The sequence below is a fragment of the Phyllobates terribilis genome, unplaced genomic scaffold (assembly GCF_046119375.1).
Source record: "Phyllobates terribilis strain yellow unplaced genomic scaffold, ASM4611937v1 Scaffold_3__8_contigs__length_932513732, whole genome shotgun sequence".
Classification (NCBI taxonomy): domain Eukaryota; kingdom Metazoa; phylum Chordata; class Amphibia; order Anura; family Dendrobatidae; genus Phyllobates; species Phyllobates terribilis.
The window spans coordinates 857,401,196-857,420,662 of NW_027362763.1; the positions used below are offsets into that span (position 1 = coordinate 857,401,196).

Here is a 19,467-nt window from a genome sequence, read left to right on the forward strand (position 1 = left end):
CCACCAACAGCTGCACCAATACCATCAGCCTCAGCGGACCCTGCTGCAGCGGCGGCCATAGTGACCGCAACACAACGGGTGGCGTAGTCGACATTAAGAACTTAATAACATCTGTAGGACTGCCACATACAACTGAGTTTGACACCCTGGGCACGGACCGGGTCACAGCCACTCGGAAGACTACAACCCCCATCTGATCCGGCTCCGGGTATTCCCCTAAAGAATATGGCCCAGGGGGCGCGTCAACTTTGGCGTAGTCGGCAGGATTACGTGCCCGCAACACCCGGGTACTGCGTGCCTGAAGAAAAGTGCAAGTTTACCTCAAAAAGAAGTCTCCTGCCGGTTCCGGAGGGTCCCCGCCATCGGACCCCATCACCAGTCGATTCCCGCCGGTTGTCCGCCATTAACAGCTTTTTCCCGCCATCTGCAGAGTTTCCCGCCACTGGGAAGCGGTTCCCGCCATTTCCAAAAGTTTCCCGCCTTGTCAGAGCGGACGCCATTATGGGCGTGCCAGAGGGTGGCAAGAGGCCACCTCCCATCGTGGGCCAGGACCGAAAATGGCGCCAAAAGTGGAAACCGCCCCCACCAACAGAGACTGTGATGCTAGAGGTGTCTGTCAGCGTGAAAGAACCGCCCCTGGAGCTGACAATCACCAAGTGGCCCCGGGACCGCCCTCGAAGGGGGAGGAGACGAAAAGAAAGAGCAAAGATGGGTGTCGCTTGGAGCAGTCTGGAGAGAGCGCACCCGGAGGCAAGAAGCCTGGAGAAGAGTATCGGAGGAGCTTACCCGGAGATGGCGAGAAAGCAGAGCAGCACCGGCCCGTTGGCCAGGAGCCTGCTAGAAACAGAGGAGGGAGAGCAGAGCAGCACCGGCCCGCTGGCCAGGAGCCTGCTGGAGACAACGAGAGGAGAGCAGAGCAGCACCGACCCGTTGGTCAGGAGCCTGCTGGAAGCAACGACCCCACTAGGCCTAGTGGAGGTCCTAGCACAGCTCCCCCGAGACCGGGAGTGTGCACAGACCGCTCTGGAGGGCCTCGCAAGGAGGATGGCCCAGGTGCAGCGAGAGACGTTGGCGGAGTGGAGCCGTGAGATGGCCCAGCAGACCGAGACCTGTCAGCGGAGCACGCCACCCGAGACGAGGGGACAGACCGCCTCTGAGGATGGCGCGGGAGGACTGAAGGCCGGAGACGGCGCCGAGAAGGGAGCCGAACGAGTGGAGGCAGGTAAAGGGGACGTCTATACCCCAAACCGGGAAACCGCGTACCTGCCCCAGCTCCCCGTCGCAGAGCCCGAAGTCTATCCTGCCGTGCCCGTCGCTGCAACGTCACCGCCGCAGACTAGGCCTCAAACGGGAGCCGCGACCCATGTGACGTCACATGCCTCGACCCCGAGCGTGACCAAGCAGGAAGTACCACCAGCCTGGTCGCAAGGCCTAGTACCCCCGGGCGCCGCAATACCAACAGCGCCCCCTACCTCCGCGGAGCCCCCGGCCTGGTCGCAGGGCCAAGTAGCCCAGGGCGCCGCCGTCCTTACGGTGCCCTTCACCTTCCAGATACCCCAGGCCTGGCCGCAAGGCCCGGACAACCCGGGCGCTAACACCACCGCGCCCATAAGACCAAGAGTGCCGCATCTGGGAGAGGACCTGTACGCCCAGCATACGTGCCCGGATGGGCAGCCATTTATATGGCCACCGGAGTTTCACCATCCCCGACTCCGGAGAGAGACCCCCCTGGATGAACCCCTGATCCCGGCTCCAAAGCCCGTCAAGAGGATCTCGCCCCCGCTAGCAGAAGCGCAGTTTGAGTGGGACCCCACCGGAGAAGATCTCATGGGGTTCACTCAGGAGACTCGGGCAGCTGCAGCGGAGCGTGCTGAGTGCTGCCGCCAACAACTCGAGGTCTTCGAGAGGGAGCGGAGAGAGAGGCGGGTCCGGGAACAGCAAGCTCAAATAAGGAGCGCGGAGCAGAAGAGCCGGGCCAGGAGAAACCCCCGTGCAGCGCATAGTCCCCGCACCACCGGGACTGTGATTAAGTTTAACATGCAGCATGGGTGGGGCTTCATCCGAGATCACCGCACCCCAGGCGACGTCTTCGTGACAAGAAGAGATGTTGAGTCCCACCTACCGGAGGGACACAGAGGTCGTGACCTTTACATCGGGGACGAGGTCACCTTCACCCGGCACAAGTGTGCCAAAGGACCCTACGCCCTCCATGTGCATCACCTGACGGAGGAAGAGCTGCGGTGTGAGGAGGAAGAACAAGAGGACCCGGACGGGTCTGAAACTAGAGTTAAAGGTAACCACAAAGAAAGAGCAGGAGGACGCCGTCGTTAAGTACAGCAGAGTACAAGCTGTATATAGTTGCCCGTCGGGGCACAGTGAACTGTTGCTGCTATTATAGTCCCCGTTGGGACCAACAAATTGAACTGTTTACCCGTTTAACCCCTAAATCCCACTGACCGAGGACTGAGAGCGGTCATTCCTCCCTAATACCTGGCCGAGGACTGAGAGCGGCCATATCCCTTGTAAATAGTTGCGCGTCCTAAAGCGCCCCCTATTGGTTTTACAGGAAAACCACTTCCAAGAAAAGAGACTGTCGCACTTTACCCGGTCACACGTTGCACAGTGACCGGAGGAGGAGCTAGAAGCGAGGAAAAGTCTACAAGAATGTTTTATATGAAAAAGTTTTATTGATATATATATATATATATATAATGTTTTGTATGATGTTTTATATGTTTATGAAAAAAAAAAAAATTGTATGTTTTGGTGTTTTGTTCTTACAGCCCGAGGACGTGCTGTGGTTTACCAGGGGGGAATGTAGCACCCTGAGGATTCGGCTGCTACAGGGGTATTGCACCTCAACCCAGAGGTGTGATATTCCACTCCCGGATAAGGATGGAGAGTGGAACTGAGCTCGGTAGGCTGCATGCACTACACACATCCCATTTCCGGGGAACAGACCAACGGTACTCCCACTTAGAAATGTGCAGGTACGACCGAGTCTGTTCCTGGCTGGAGTGGGAGGGGGGTGGTACATCCCAAGTAGTGTAGGGGCAGATAGGGGGAGCAGCCTGGGTAAAGATAGGAGCTCATTGGGTGCTGGTCACCTGAGCTCACACATAGAGGGAGTATTTAAGGTGGGCACCATCTAAGATCAGGGTCAGTCTGTCAGGGTCAGTCTGTCAGAGTCAGTAAGGAGAGCAGAGGAGCAGAGCGGCCTGAGCCAGAGTGAGAGAGGAGAAGAAAGAGAGACCCAGAGGGGGTAAAAAGAAAGGACTCTAAGAACCCAAATTCAATCCCCGGGTGAAGAGTCGGCAATTGGGTACCGGATCCCAAGCTGGTGGGGGCAAAAGCATACCCTAGCCAGAGACCGGAGGCCGTGGGCAGCGTCTGCCACGGCCACCCACCACATCCACCCCGAAGGCATACCACGTGGAGGGTCAGGGAACCCAAGGCCAAGGGTCTCCCAACAGAAGGCCCGAGGGAGCTGGACCTAGGTGGATCACTAGTGGGGACGGCCAGAGGAAAGGACAGAAGGAGAGCTCAGGGCCACGCTCCGGACGTGTTTGGGGGTTTGCTGAATCCAGGACCTGGTGGACGCAGCACGGCTCGGGTGGTCACTTGAAGCTGGAGTGACCGGAACATCAGCAGTGAGTAAATACCCTAAACTGCACAACCCGACTCTGTCTTCATTACCATCTATGCTGCACCACCACAACCCCCATCCTCTGCACCTGACCCCCTGAGGCTATACCCCACCCGTTGGGGGTTATACCACCAACAGCTGCACCAATACCATCAGCCTCAGCGGACCCTGCTGCAGCGGCGGCCATAGTGACCGCAACACAACGGGTGGCGTAGTCGACATTAAGAACTTAATAACATCTGTAGGACTGCCACATACAACTGAGTTTGACACCCTGGGCACGGACCGGGTCACAGCCACTCGGAAGACTACAACCCCCATCTGATCCGGCTCCGGGTATTCCCCTAAAGAATATGGCCCAGGGGGCGCGTCATATTTTTTTCTCCTCCATCATGACAGCAACACAAAGAGATAGCTTCGCCCTCAATTACAGGAAACATGGGAATAGAAGGAAGCACCCTTGCCTCCTCAGTGGTTAAGGGACAGGAAATTATAAGAACCTGGAAGTTCTTATAACGCTAAAGTTCCTCACTGCCTGAGACATGATGTGCTGGACACTCCTGAGGAAAGTTTCTATAACGTGAGTTCGAGTTTATAAATCCAGGGTCTCTGTATGTGGCTACCTCCAACACTTAAGCAGGAGTTCCTGCCACTATGCATTTTCTCCCTGGCTGCCAAATCAATTTCCACCGCTACAGTGCAACTCCTAGTAATGGACGTTCCTGCCAGAGGAAACCAAGGGTCCTGAAGCACTTCTTTTTGCATGTGATGCTTATAGGAAATTGGGATCCAAAAATGTACAGGAGCTGGGCACTGATAGTGTCTTTCTCTTGGGGGAGATCAATCTATTCCTAACCAGCGTTCTCCCTGTGGATTACTTGCAAAACATGCTGAATCAACTGCTCCTGCAAGTCATGGAGGTCGCTGGTGATAGTAGCAGAAGAAACTCTCCTGATTCCTGGTTACACTCTTAGGCCACGGCCCCACTATCAGTATTTAGTCAGTATTCGGTCAGTATTTTTTCTCAGGAGTGGGAGCCAAAACCAGGTGAGGAACAATCAGAGAAAAGGTATAATAGAAACAAGTCACCAATTCTGCATTTATCACCCACTCCTGGTTTTAGCTCCCACTCCTGAGAAAAAATACTGATTGAATAATGACCAAATACTGATAGTGACGCCATGGCCTTAGTATCGTACCATGAAAGTGCTTCAGGGTTGGTGAGGTTCATGCTTTTCTTTTCAGTAAAAATGTTACTTATTTCCCCCTTTAGGGGAAAGAAATACATAGAAAGGCTTCAAGAAGAAGTCAACCTTTTGTAATAAATTAAAAAGGTTCCTTGTACTTATGAAAAATCGTCTTGTTCAGCCTGTCTGGAAAAGATATTGGCAGAAACCAATAAAAATATAGGAGCTTAAAAAGGCTAGATCTAAGCAGGATAGAATGTTGGGAGGATTGGAAACAATGAAATGCCTAGTCTTTTTTGCCCATAAAACCAGTTTTTCCTTAATAAGAAAATAGTTGAAAAAATGTATAAAAAGCTACTTATTTCTAAAGCAGTTAAAAGAAAATATCCTTGGGATACAGTCCCCAAAAATTATGTTCCAGTGGCTAAAATATTGCATAAGGTTAGTCTGTACTTTGAGGACATCGGTTCCTCTAAGGATCATATGGATAAGAGGGTGGATAGTTTCCTTAAGAAGGCTTGGACGACTACTGAGGCCTGTAAACCCAATGTATCGTCCACATGTATACCAAGGTCTTCATTAGTATGGCTGTATCAATAAAAACCTCTTATTCAGAGTAAAACTTCCTGGCACAATTTACTTTATTCTATCCCATTACGTAACCCTTTAACGATTGCCGATATACATTAAAATGGCGGCTGTTAACAGGCCTTACTCCCTCATCGCCGCTTTAAAACTGCTATCGGGAAAAGTAAATAGCGCCTCCCTGTGGGCGCAATTCCCACAGGTGACAGCTGTACCTGACAGCCTGTGGTATTGGCCTATGCCAGTTTTGGAGCCGATCAGGGCCAATTAACCCCTTAATTACTGCTGTCAATAGCGACAGCGGTATCTAAGTGGTTAAAAGGGGGTTAAAATAAAACGTATGGTAGGATCAAATCCCCGTGATCGTAATTGCAGGTGCTGATTGTTAGGTCTTAGGTCATCTGATGATTTCAGGGTACAGTGGCCTGTAAGATAATGCTATAAGTGACACACTGACAGGTCTCCGGTACTGCAGTGCATGAGTCCAACGATCAGAGTAAATATTATACATGTCCCACAGTGGGACATAGTGGAAAAGTGCAAAAAGTATAATAAAATGTGTTAAAAAGTTGAAAACAACACACAAAAAAGTGCACAAAAAATCACAAAAAGTTTTTTCGCCAATAAAAATGTTGCCTTTGTGATAAAACAAAGATATACAAAATAAAAGTACATAATTGGTATTGCCGCATCTGGAACGACCTATAACTCGGTCATGTTATTTATTCCATCAGGTGAACACTATAAAAAAAGAATAAAAAACACCAAAAATGTAACTTTTTCATCATAATGACACATTTGCAGCAAATACAAAAATGTAATTTTTACCACTAAAATGTTATTTCATACAAATTTCCTGCAATAAACAGTTTACATACAGAGTGGGATACAAATATGCATGAACAAAAGTATGAGGTTTAATTCTATTTATTTTTCACTGTATTGCTGTTTTGCATTTCTGGCTTGTTGTGTGATGCTTGCAATGATCACCTTGTCTGTATTTGATGTAATTGCCTTCAATGTGAAATGTGGCTGTGATTTTTCTTGCACACTTTTTGCGTGTCTTATTGCTGGGCACTGTGACATGCAGAGGAGGGGGGAAACATTATAATTACCACAGTAGGAGGGGATTTCTTCAGGGCCCCGAACCTGCAAGCATCAAAACCAGAATGAATAAAAAGACATTTCACAGCAACAAGATCTCTAATATGAGAGATACAGGTAGATATAGATTTACATTTCTATCACTTGTATGCCCATATTAGAGGTCAGATAAGTGCCACTGGGGTATCGCCTCTCACAGAAGAATGTGGGTAACAAATTTTCACTCACTAACAATGATTAAGGAAGGTTTTCCAAAATGGGTCGGGTTCTAAATCATTCTCTTGTGTATTACAATTCTAGTATCTGGACACACGTCCTTTTTTTAAAAAAAAAATCATTAAAAATCATTTTTTTGACTTATTTTTGACTTCTTATGGTGAGTGAAGCTGAATTTTCTTGTCTTTTTTTGGAGCAAATTTTGTGGTCCACTTTTTCAGGTTACCTCTTGAAAAAGTGAAAAGTTTGAGGCTAAAGCAACATCTTCGTGAAAAAATTGAAAATTTTCAATATGACGACCTAATGATGTTAAATTCTCTGCAGTACATGTGAGTTCAAAATGCTCTCTATACCCCTGGATAAAATCCTTGAGGGGTGTAGTTTCCAATATGGGGTCACTTGTGGGGGTTTTATGCTGTTTGGGAACTTTAGGGGCCGTGCAAATGGGACATGGCGCCAGCAATATATTTCAGCCAAATTTATGTTCCGAAATTCAAATGGTGCTCCTTCCCCGCTGAGCCCTCCTGTTTGCCCAAACAGAGTTTTCTGAGCACATGTGGGGTATCAACGCGCTTAGAAGAAACTAGTTAACAAATTCTATGATCCATTTTCTTGAGCTATTCCTTGTAAAAGTGAAAACATTTAGGCTAAAGTAACATTTTAGAGTAAAAATTAAAAAAAAAATTTCATTCAACTTTGCATTAATTCCTGTGCAGCACTTGAAGGGTTAAAAAAAATGACCTGACAGCATTTTGAAGTATTTGAGGGGTGCGATTTTTAAAATGGTATCACTTTTGGAGAGTTTCCAATATGTAGGCCCTGCAAAGCCCATTTAAATCTGAATAGAAAAAGGTTTTGTAAGTTTCTTGAAAAAATATGAAATTGCTACTAAACTTTCAACTTCTAACATCCTAAAAAAATAAAGTGACGTTTGAAAAATGATGCAGGCTGTATGCATGCTCACCATGCAAGACTCCATTGCTGAACAAAACGCATATTCAAGCGCGTTTAAAGTTTGCTCACCAACATTTAGACAAGCCTGTGAAATACTGGGAGATTATAGCCTGGTCAGATGAACGCAAAATAGAACACACCATGTTTGGAGGCAAAAGGGGCACTGCATATCACCCCAAAAACACCATACCAAAAGTGAAGTTTGGAGGTGAGAACATCATAATGTGGGGCTGTTTTTTAGCATACGGCACTGGAAAACCTCATGCAATTGAAGGAAGGATAAATGGACAAATTTACAGAGACATTCTTGATAAAAATCTACTGCCATCCACCACAATAATGAAGATGAAACGAGACAATGATCCCAAACACACAGCCAATGAAACTCCATTGGTTTCAGAGAAAGAAAATAAAGCTGCTAGAATGGCCGAGCCAATCACTAGACCTGAATCCAACAGAAAATTTATGGAAGGAACTAAAGCTCAGAGTTTATAGCAGGAACACACGGAACCTTCAGAATATGAAGAGTGTTTGTCTGCAAAAATGGGCCAAATTCAAACCTGAGCAATTCATGCGACTAGTTTCTCCATGCAGGAGGCGTCTTGAAGCCTTTAGGCTTTTGTACAAAGTATTAAATACATTTCAGTACGTGTATTCAATAATTTTTCCCTGTGCCATTTCTCATTATTATACCTAACTTAATTTATGGACATCTATGGTTTGCTTATGTGGATTGGATGATTTATTACTGATATCTGGTGAGAATTTCATGTCAATAGCACCTTTAGAAATATATTTACATAGAAAATTGGTGACGTGTTCAATACTTATTTCACCCACTGTATACCACCCACACATCTTTATAAAAGCATTACCTTGCTTTCCAAACCACTAAGGAAATTAGCCCTTTATCAAGTACTTTTTCATTTGATCAGATTTCTGATATTATATCCATTACCAATTTTCAAGCTGATCTTTTATTATACTATTATGTCTTGTACAGAACATGTGTTATATTTTCAAAAAAAATGTCATCTTTTTAATATCATGCCATTTTTAGGTTCAACTTTCCAAGCTGATGAATTTCTCTCTTTCTCTCATGCAAAATTCTAAATTCTCTGCATTGATATACAATTAAATGATATGTTGATTAATTTATCAATTAGGATTTTATTACATTACAGATATATTATTGACTTCAATATATGTGCAAGTAGCCTCTTCAGAGACTAAGAGGACAGGAACTCTAGTACCTCTTATTGGATGTAGCTATCCTATTTGTCAATTTCGACCCTTTAAACTGCCTTGCCACATGATCTAGGATAAGATACAAAACCAGAGAATAGATATGCAGACATGTTTCGGGATGTTTGTTCCACATTAGTGCAAAGCAGAAAAACAAATTTGACTATGTAGTAGAAGTGTCAATTTGGAGTGCCATATAGCGAGTGTCAAATTGGCATAGAAAAAAGTATAAGTATGGTCCCCTTGGAATTTGAATATGACTTCAATGTATAAACATTATGCAGTCAGCTCCTAAATAACCTCGAGGGGTATATGCAACAGTAAGAAAAACTAAAGTCAAGAACAATGAAATTGCAACACTAAGAAGGAAAAGTCATGAAACTATAGAAATCACAGGATCAATAAACATGTTAATGATATGCAAATGATGCAAAAACATCTAAAATTATTTAGTATCGAGTATGAGTGCCATGTGCACAAGTTGGCTGCTATCATTCAAGTTATTAATGGTTGTCTGAGGATTGTTCTGCCATGCTGAATTCACTGTATTCACCAAGATCTGCTGCTGGCAGCTCCCTTTGCAATTAACAACCAAGGACATTCCAGACATGCTCAATGGAAGACAAGTCCAGAAATGCTGCAGGCCATGGTAGCACGTTTAGGTCATGCTGGCTCACAGTAGCATAAGCAATATGTGTCTTGGCGTTTTGTTAAGAATCGGCTCCTGGGACACTTTTTTTTAACAGAAAGTATAATTCTAATTTTAAGCTTTTAATATTTATTTTCAAAAAAGATAATAAATATAAATATTAAAGAAAAATCACAACATTTAAAAAATATATATTTTACCATAAAAACTTGGCTCAACCTCTTCACAACATCCGCCGTACATGAACAGTGCAAGTTGGAAGCGGGTTTATGGAGCGGGCTCACGGGGTGAGCTTACCCCATACCTGGTATGTGATGGCTGTGCGTTACAGCCAGGACCTGCCTCTAACGGGTGGAGCAGAGCTGTGGCATCACTCTAAATAGCACAAGCGTTTGCAGCTTCAAGTCCCCTTTTAAGAACAGTAAAAAGTGAAAAAAAAAAAGTTCAAAAATATGAAAAAAAGAAATAAATAAATGTTCAAATCACCCACATTTTCATTTATTGAAAATATATATATATAAAAAAAAATAACACAAATGTGGTATTGCAACGTTCAGAAAAGCCTGATCTATCAAAATATAAATATAATTAACCCAATCGATAAACACTGTAAATGATAAAAATTCAAGAATGGCAAAATTACATTTTTTGGTCGCTACAATTCCACAAAAAATGCTGTGACAGGCGATCCAAACATCATACCTATCCCAAAATGGTATAAATAAAAACGTCATCTTGCCTGACCGAAAAATGAAAAAGTTACGGGCCTTGGAAAATGGCAACACAACTCAAACATTTTTTTTTTTTTTGCAAACTTTTTTTTTTCACCTCTAAAATAATTAAAAAAAATGGACATTTTTGGTTCACCTTTATCGTATTGATGAACAGAATCATATTGTGACAGCGTCTTTACCACAAAATGTACACTGTAAAAACAATTTCCAAAAAACAGTGTCAAAATTGTTTTTTTTTCATACTTGGAATTTTTTTCCCATTTTCTAGTACACTATGTGATAAAATGAACGGTGTCATTCAAATGTACATCTCATCCTGCAAAAAACAAGCCCTCATATGTCTATGTGGACAGAAAAATAAAAGAGTTGTGGCTCTGGGGAAAAGGGGAGATAAAAACAAAAAACGCAAAAACACAAATTGGCCCCGTCGTGAAGGGGTTAAACAATAGGTCATTTTAAGATAACACCTTGGTTACATCCATTGTACATGGAGAGTGGATGTGTACAGTGCATACATGTCGGCCACTCCCATACACATCTGGGTGTAGCAAGTGACTGAAGACAGGAAGACAGCTGTGTGTGCACGCACACTGGTATGCCTAAACTTAGACTGCTGTCAATCACCAATTATGGAGATGTGGGCATATGCTATACTAAGGGTGCATATATCATTGCAACCTGTGCGGCCACATAGAGGCCCAAGAGGTAGGGGGGCCCATTTATAACTCCAAAGCTGGAGCAATTTTGCATTTTTAAGAGCACTTGGGCTTCAAAGGGCCCATATATTGTCCTTGCACAGGGGCCCTTTTCTGTCTGTGTCCATCATTGTGCTAAACCAGTGGTCCGAACAGTGCAATTGAAACACTTGGCCACACCAAAGATGCATTGAGCGCCCTAACTAACATGCAAAATAAATTATTTTATTCACAACGTAGGCAGTAAGATAGAAATAAAAGTTATGATTTTGATTGGGGCTATGTCTTATATCAGGCTATGTGTTCAGTTCAAAATGCCATTTGGCATTGACAGACTCCATTTCCAGTGATATGACTTCATCAAAATGTAATGTCTGTGCTCCATGACAAACATGGTATATCTATCCAGATGTTAACATTATAAATGCAGCGCCATAATACCAGAAACCTGTGCATGGAGTATTCTGAATATACAGCCTGCTTAGTGGGAATAAATGATAGAATGTCATGGGGATGTGCTTATAAGTATTGGAAATCAAGTCACATATACACAGGGAACCACTAGGGTTCAAAAAGATTTAATCGAAAGCAGGTTGTGGAATGAGTAAACTGTATTTAGATATCTTCCTCGTTAAAGATTTATTATTGATTTTAATAATGAGAAAAACCAATGAATATTTTTAACGTCAAAACCGTGATACAAATAGAATTGATTATTTATGTACATAATAATCTATCTATCATGTAACTAGATAATATATGTATTCATACAAACCTAAAAATCTGAATTTATTCTATGCCCCTCCATTCTAAAGTTATGCCCTCTGGTAACAAAAATGCTAATTTTCCCTGCAGCCGACTGGACCACAGAACTCCTTTGTGAGCATTTGCTTTTTCTCTTCTGACGCTGGCCAATCAAAACATGGATGCTCCCATAGAGAGGTTCTGTGGTACACACCCAGTTGAAAGAAGGAAAAATGTGCACCATTATTATCAAGAATCATAGAAGAAAAAGTAAAATTGTTCCAGAATCAGTGCAGCGGCGGAAGTGAAGGAGGTATTCAGAATAAATTAAAGGTCTTCTTTAAATAATATGATGAAAATATAACTATCAAACTGTTGATTGTGTAATGTAACATTTATATTTTATCGAAATAGGTTCAAAAGTCTATGGTGAAGAATTTCTTAATTTCCCCAATAATGGTTCCAGGCTTTGTTTTTCCCATATAGAGCTCCAAATTCCTTTCAGAAACATATACACTGCTCAACATTGAAATTGCTACACCAAGAACTAAAAGTCATGGAATCATGGAAATAATAAGATTGATAGAAATGTTAATGATATGCAAATAATGAAAAAATGGAAACAACATTTTAAAAACATCTCAATTTATTCCGCATCGAGTACAAGTTCCACACACAGAAATGCATACACTAACACGCCTAAGCATACTATGGCTAGGGTCAAATGACAGTATTTTCTCTCATCTGAGAGAATTGGGCCCATTATGCTGATCACTCTCTGATCAGAGTTTCATCATAGTGTGATCCGATTTTCTTGGATGTGGAGAAGATGGAAAAAATCTATTTATCCATCTTCTCCATTCTGTAAGTCCATGAAAATCGGACTGCATTCAGATGTCATCTGAGTGCAGACTGATTTTTTTCCACGGACTCATTGACTTACATGGCTGAGTGTGATCCAAATATTAGATGCAAATCGACAGAGTCTGTCCTAAGAAAAAATCAGACATGTGTCTAGTTACATAGCATATCATTGGTCGGAGTGTGATCCAGTGTTTTGTCGCATCACACTCAGACCAAAAATACGATTGCCTGCACGAGTCCTATCAATGAGGTTACTTATGGTTGTCTGTATAGAGAACGTTTAGCAGTCATCTCAATGTCTTGATAGCTGGATTACAATGATAATACCTATTGTTCCGAAGATATTACAAAGGAGCTACCATTTACAATATGTGATGTTACAGCTCACCTCTTCACTTTCCCTGCATAATTGCCTCTGGAAAGGACACAGAGTATGTCTACAATACTCTCTTATAGAAGTCAATGAGTCTGAGCCTGTTTATTGTTATATACAGACCATAAGGCTACTATAAATCAAAGTTGTAAATGCTGTCAACAGGAGCAAATTTAAGATACCATCCCCTATAATCATGTTCAGGAAATAGGAAAAAATTCACAATCACGAAATAAAAAAATATCGCAAAAAAATAAATATGTATCACTACTATCAAGTTGAAGCTATTAAATTATTACAAAATAATAAATCTATGCTCCATGCTTTATAACTCTTTCGAATTGCTATGCAATGTGAATTAATTAAGATTCATGGGACACTAATGTTTTTAAAGGGAATCTGTCACCAGACCTGTTTTTGCTTTGTAATCTAGCATGTGGTAGGGATAATCTCCTGCTGATAAAACACTGATTGTTTGCAAAACACAGAAAAGTAAGTGACACATTCCTGTAATCAGGATCTCTGCTCCAACATTATGGTGCTTTCAGATTACATAGCAAAAACCTGGTGACAGAGTATTTCAGGAAATATTACTAAAACAACAACCCTTGCCCCATTTTGACTTGCAACGTACATTAATTCCAACGCTTCTTTAGATTTATCTCATTATATTTAAATTGCAAAAAAAGAGATTGAAGTCAAATAAAGATAAAAAATAAGAACTGATACAACATCCATGTCGCCTGTTATTCCTTTTTGCACGTTTCCCAAATGCAGAAGGGTTGGACAAGCGCATTAGGTCTCAACTTAATCTCAAAGCTGTACGTGCTTACTAGCTACTATTTATATGATAATGGTGCAGCACTGTCAAGAGCCTCTTGGAAATCAGCATAGGAAATGCTATACAGTAACAAATTGCATGATACAAAGAAAAGATGATAACTGGACAGAACTATCATAAACTAACAAAGATTTCTTATAGGAAATAATCTACCTGTTACTTCTGGTGACCACAAATATATTGTCTACTACAGGTGTAGACAGTGTGGTCACCGAGTGAGGAAGTGGAGAGAAGGAAGCATCGGATCATGTACAGTGAAGGACTTAAATGGAGAACAAAGATTAGCGTGAAACAATGTATTTTGCTTTACAGACATGTCAAAAGCTGTGATTGATGGTGGTCCGGGTGCTTGGACCCTAAGCAGTTTACTGCATTCTTATCAGTGTTGTATTGTAAACATTATCCCCTGCCTAGTTATATTTATTTAACTCAATTATATAGCGCCGTTAATTCCACAGTGCCTTACAAACATCATCATCACTGTCCCCATTGGGGCTCAAAATCTAAATTCCCACTCTTTGTAGTGTGAACAGAAGCCAACAGAAACACAGGGAGAACATACAAACTCCTTACAGATGTTGTCCTTGGTGGGATTGGAACCCAGGAACCCAACACTACAAGACCAAAATGCTAACCACTGAGTCAATATATGAGCATTAGTGAGTATATCGCCCATTAAATGCTCCTCGAGCAGAGCCACAGTGCTATAGCAATCAGAGATTCAGCCCCCAAAATGAAGCGGATCTGTCTAATTCAATGTCTTACAAAATTAAATCTAACAAAAAGGCAATTTGTTCTGTTACTGTTGTAGTATCCTCTACATTTTGGGCAGCACTGATGACGCCTATCTCAATTTTGCTTTACTTATGGCATGTAAAATTCTTTTCCAATATAAATCTTAGGAAAGTTCTTTATAACAACAAAAAATGAGACTCTACTAAAAATCAGAGCAATGTGGAGGAATAAGGCATGAATATAATCTTAAACTTGTTTTTCTGTGTACATCAAGCAATCTAAGGGACTTTTGTACGCTTAATAAAATAAAAATGCACTCTGCTTCCAAAAAAGAGTCTGTTTACCACCATTCAGTAGGAAAATGAATACAAAACTATGCCAAGTTGCAAACCGCTGACAATATTTATGCAGTTTCTGCATTTTTTGGAGGGCATTAAACAATTATGTTGATACATCCCATATACATCTGTTCAGCAAGCACATCAAATCTGAGCGCCAAAAATCTGTCTATGAATTACAGTCCATCAGATAAGACTATATATTCAGATATTGCAGCTTTTTATACCTTAACTGCCTTTGAAAAGGTTATAAAATTGTCCTCTATGTGCACTTACATAATATAATTTAACTTTGTTTTTCCTCTTATAATTATGAAACATCTTTTAAGATCTATTTCACATATTATATTTGTCTATTGGAAAGGAGGTTGTACACTGACATTGTACCAACCTCTAGAACTGCTGAATGCTATTTATTCCTTAGGAGTCTTCTTATGTGCTTGTATACAAGATATGGACATAGCTGAGGGCTTCTAAAATAAAAATGCAGATGCGTACACAAATTAATTTATGTGGCATTAGAAAGGTTTCTGCAAATGTTACCACTGGAAAGGGGTTAAAGAGCTATGGATATAATGATTGTGACTTACACTATTCATTACATACATTAACGATGGGCAAATTAGATTGATGTGACACAGTTGAGGTATAATTGTGTAAAGAGGTTTATAGGTCAATTCTTGCATTGCAAAGCATCCATTTTTAGTAACCTCCCTACAAGAATAATTCCAGGGATAATTGCTTGAATTCAAGCACATTTACTAACAAACAAGTGTCATTCATCTTCCTTTTGGAACAGAATAAATACATGCCTTGGTTCCCTCTAGTTTATTTCAATTCTCTTAATGATCTGCTCTATTTCCTAAGGGTGCCAGCTGCAGTTTACAGTGGCGTGCAGGGCATAGTCCATTAACTCATGTTCTAGAGTGTCAAAGATGCATTCAGTGTGAATACACTTACAATGAGTATTTATGGGTATCAACACTTTCTAGGCACTAGCATTACATAAATCGCAGATGGCTGGTAAATATATCTATGATGTGTAGCTAGGCAACAATTATACATTACAATCTGTTTTATGATACTAATTATAACAATCAAATAGTCATATGCTATTGCATAAACATACGAGTTAGGGAAAAGGTTGCACGGTGAATTGTGGCCGTGCGATATAAGAATGTCACGTTGCTCAAATTGCATGTAATGGTAGTGAATGAAATATAATAGTGAATTCAGCAGGTTTGGATTTTTGCCAACTATCGTGTCATAGTCGTGGAATCATGCTGGTCACAAGGGACCACATTGACTATCATGAGTTGCGTTAAAACAGTGCAACATTTTGAGCTTATATCCTATGGTCATGAGTCACCATGCAGACCCAGTCATATTCACAATGGTCATGTGTTATAACTTTAGCTATGGGATTTTGGCTCTATATGTGGGCATTATGGTGGCTCAGTGGTTAGCACTGGAGTCATGGGTTTGAAGTGACCAAGGGTCACTTCGGCATGCAATCTGTGTGTATGTGGGTTTAGTCCCACACTCTAATAATTGGGGCTCTCAGTCTAACAAAATTTAGATTGGGAGCGCCAATGGTGACAGGGACCGATATTAGTGATGAATGACGATATCTGCAGAATATCTTAGCGCTATATAAATTAATTCAATAATGATATCTGTATTCGAGCTGCCATGAGCCCATGACCACTATGAATCATATTTTTTTTTATACTTAGAGTTGATTTGAGAGATACGTCAATTTATGGTAATTAAAATAAGACTTATAAACCAGGCCAATCCAGTTGACTTATTATTTTAATTAATGGTTCAATTAGAAATCTAACAGATTGCATGGCTATTTGTTTTGATATGCTGTGTCTTCAGTTAGTGAAAGCAAGCCAGAAAAATGCGGACATTTAAATCATAAACACATATACATATGATTATTTCAATCTACAGCCTACTAAAAAACAAACTAGTCTTACGACTAATCTTAGTCCTCAAGTACATGTATTAATATTTATATGTGAAAATATTTTGCAAGTAAAATATTTTTAGATATTTTACACTAAGACAGAAGGACTTAGCTGTCCAAATTGTAAATGATCCTGTTATTGATAGGACTTGGGCTAGAAATTGTGAAAATAAAATAAATGTAACTACTTAGAAGAAGTAGAGTCATATATGGTCCATTTTTACAAGAATGTGGCTTGCATTTTAGCTGCCGTTTCTTTTATCTCAGCTGGCTGAGTTTATGGATGACTGTTAGGACTTAGATCTAAGATAGATTGGGACTTACATCATACAGAAAGCTAATTCTTGTCCTTAGCGCTAGTTAATATCTTTGACGATAGATAGTAATTTGACATTGTCGTGGTATTCACATAGCCTTAAATAAGAGAACAGCTCGGTTATATTGATTTTTAACGCCAATCAGACCGACATTCTGATAATTAAGACATTTATCTAGACGCTTGTATATTAGGAACATCTTTTTAGAACCACAATAAGAAATAAATGCTGCTATAACCCATAATGTCTTTTGTGCTATTTCACCATTTGCATCCTCCTGTCATAATAATAATATTCATCTTTAGAACAAGTCCAACATATTGTCATTTTACCGGTTTACACAGACTGTTACCACTACCACCGGATATCATTGGATTATCTGTAAATAGAACATTGTAATCAATTCAATAGTCTTCAATGCAGTAAATTAATAGCTGAAAATTATTGATCAGCCTAAACAAATGATTTCTACTAATGCAACTGTTTTTTTTATAAATGTCATAAAAAGTGTGGATACTTTTTTTTACTTTTACATTTTACATGTGCAAAAAAAAATGTTCAGATACAATGGAGTAGTTATAATGATGACAAAGAAACTTTTCACAAGAAGAATATTCAGATACCTAGCTGAATGTAACTTACACACCAAGCCAAATATTGTGCACATGGTACCAACAACAGACGCCAGCAATAGAATTCCACCTTGTGTAACCATGCCCACCTTTCAGGATCAGATGATCAATGTCCTTGTCAATTCCCATGATGTAGCATTTCCTCCATAGCCCAGAGTAGGTAGAGAATAGGGGGCGTCCACAGTCTGACTCCAGAACCCCCAGTCCCAGCAGAGACCTCCAGTTCTCCAGCAGATCCTCTGGTTCTCTTACCCCACCAGCTGGGGCTGGTGACAGTAGACCCATCTTGCGGTTCTTTGAGGAGTCTCCACGGAAGGGCAGCTGATAGAGGGGCATGAGTCTATTCTTCTGGTCTGTAGGGTCTGAGTTACCCTGGCTCTCACATATCTCCTTATGTTTGCGAGTATCTGTCTCATACCAGTGGTCTGTAAATATAGCTATGACCAGTAGAATCAGGGAGAGAAGGCTCAGAGCCAGGCTAACAGCAGTGACCAAGCCCCTTGTCTCCATGGCTCTTTGTGAAGCAGCAGCATCACACCAAGGCAATACTGGCTGGCATGATGCTTGGTTTCAGGAAACCCACTCCTTTCCTCTCACCCCTCGTTGTGCCTTTGCAACCATTAAGCCACCCCTTCTGTAATCTGCATCCTCCAAAACATACAGGAGACCTCTTCTCCATAGCCTAGACCATCATGTCATGTCATCTCACCTACTTCTAGCTGTCTTCAGTCTCCAAGTGAGCAATCAAAATCTAGTGAGTTGTGCAGAACCTGGATTCAACTCAGCCTATTATGTGCCTTGCAGTCTCAGCTTGCCCAGGAACAGAATGCAGGCAGCAGCTTTCTTACCCAGCCAAGCAGTGTATCTTCCCTCCTCTCTCCCTCCTTTCCTAGAACATTATTTCTTCCCTACATTGCCCCACCTTCCTCTCTGCCCATACTATACTTCTTCTCTCACTGTGCTATTATTTCTCTCTCCCTCTCTCCTTGCTGCCCTTTCCTCTCTCATTCCTTGCTCTCTCCTGTGTTCTCTTACTTATCTTCCTCTGATTCTTCTCTCTCTATCTCTCTCTCGCTTTAATCTCCCTTACATTTCAAACACTCTCTTTCTAACTGTCCCTCAGCTCTTTATCTCTCCTCTTTGCTCTCTCCCTATCTTTCTCTTCAATGCAGCATGGTTACAAATCTCTAAATCAAGAGGTAGAAGGATATTTATACCTGCTAAGTGAATGAATAATGTACAGTCTAATCAATCACAATAATGATCTACTCCCCACAGCATGTGCCCTTCCCAGATCCAGGCAGGGTATGACAAGGTCACAAAGACAAATCAGTAACAATGCAGTATAAAGGAAATACAAGCAGACAGCAACGTAGTGACAAAATTCTGGTAGAGACTGTAAATATTGGAATATTAATAAGGATGTTGTTAAACAAAAAATCAGACATAATAATCTTTCGTCTACAGAAGAAGTATTTTGTAATTACTTGTCATAGTTATTCAATCTCGTAATCACTATTATTATAAAAGATTGATTTATTATGGAATCTAGTAAGAACTGTGATTATGATTTAGTACCTATTCCATTATCTTGTGATAATATTGTCTCTGAGGAAAGTGATATACTCTCTGG

General features: G+C 41.4%; 1 protein-coding gene across 1 annotated transcript in view; it reads right to left on the reverse strand.

The window, feature by feature from the left end:
* Positions 1-19,083, reverse strand: part of TMEM178A (transmembrane protein 178A) — a 190,806-nt gene extending 171,723 nt beyond the window's left edge. Inside the window, exon 1 of the mRNA XM_073672554.1 lies at positions 17,924-19,083. Within this exon, the coding sequence (XP_073528655.1) occupies positions 17,924-18,344 (421 nt within the window). The 5' untranslated portion in view covers positions 18,345-19,083. The remainder of the gene's footprint in view (positions 1-17,923) is intronic.
* Positions 19,084-19,467: the final 384 nt, after the last annotated feature.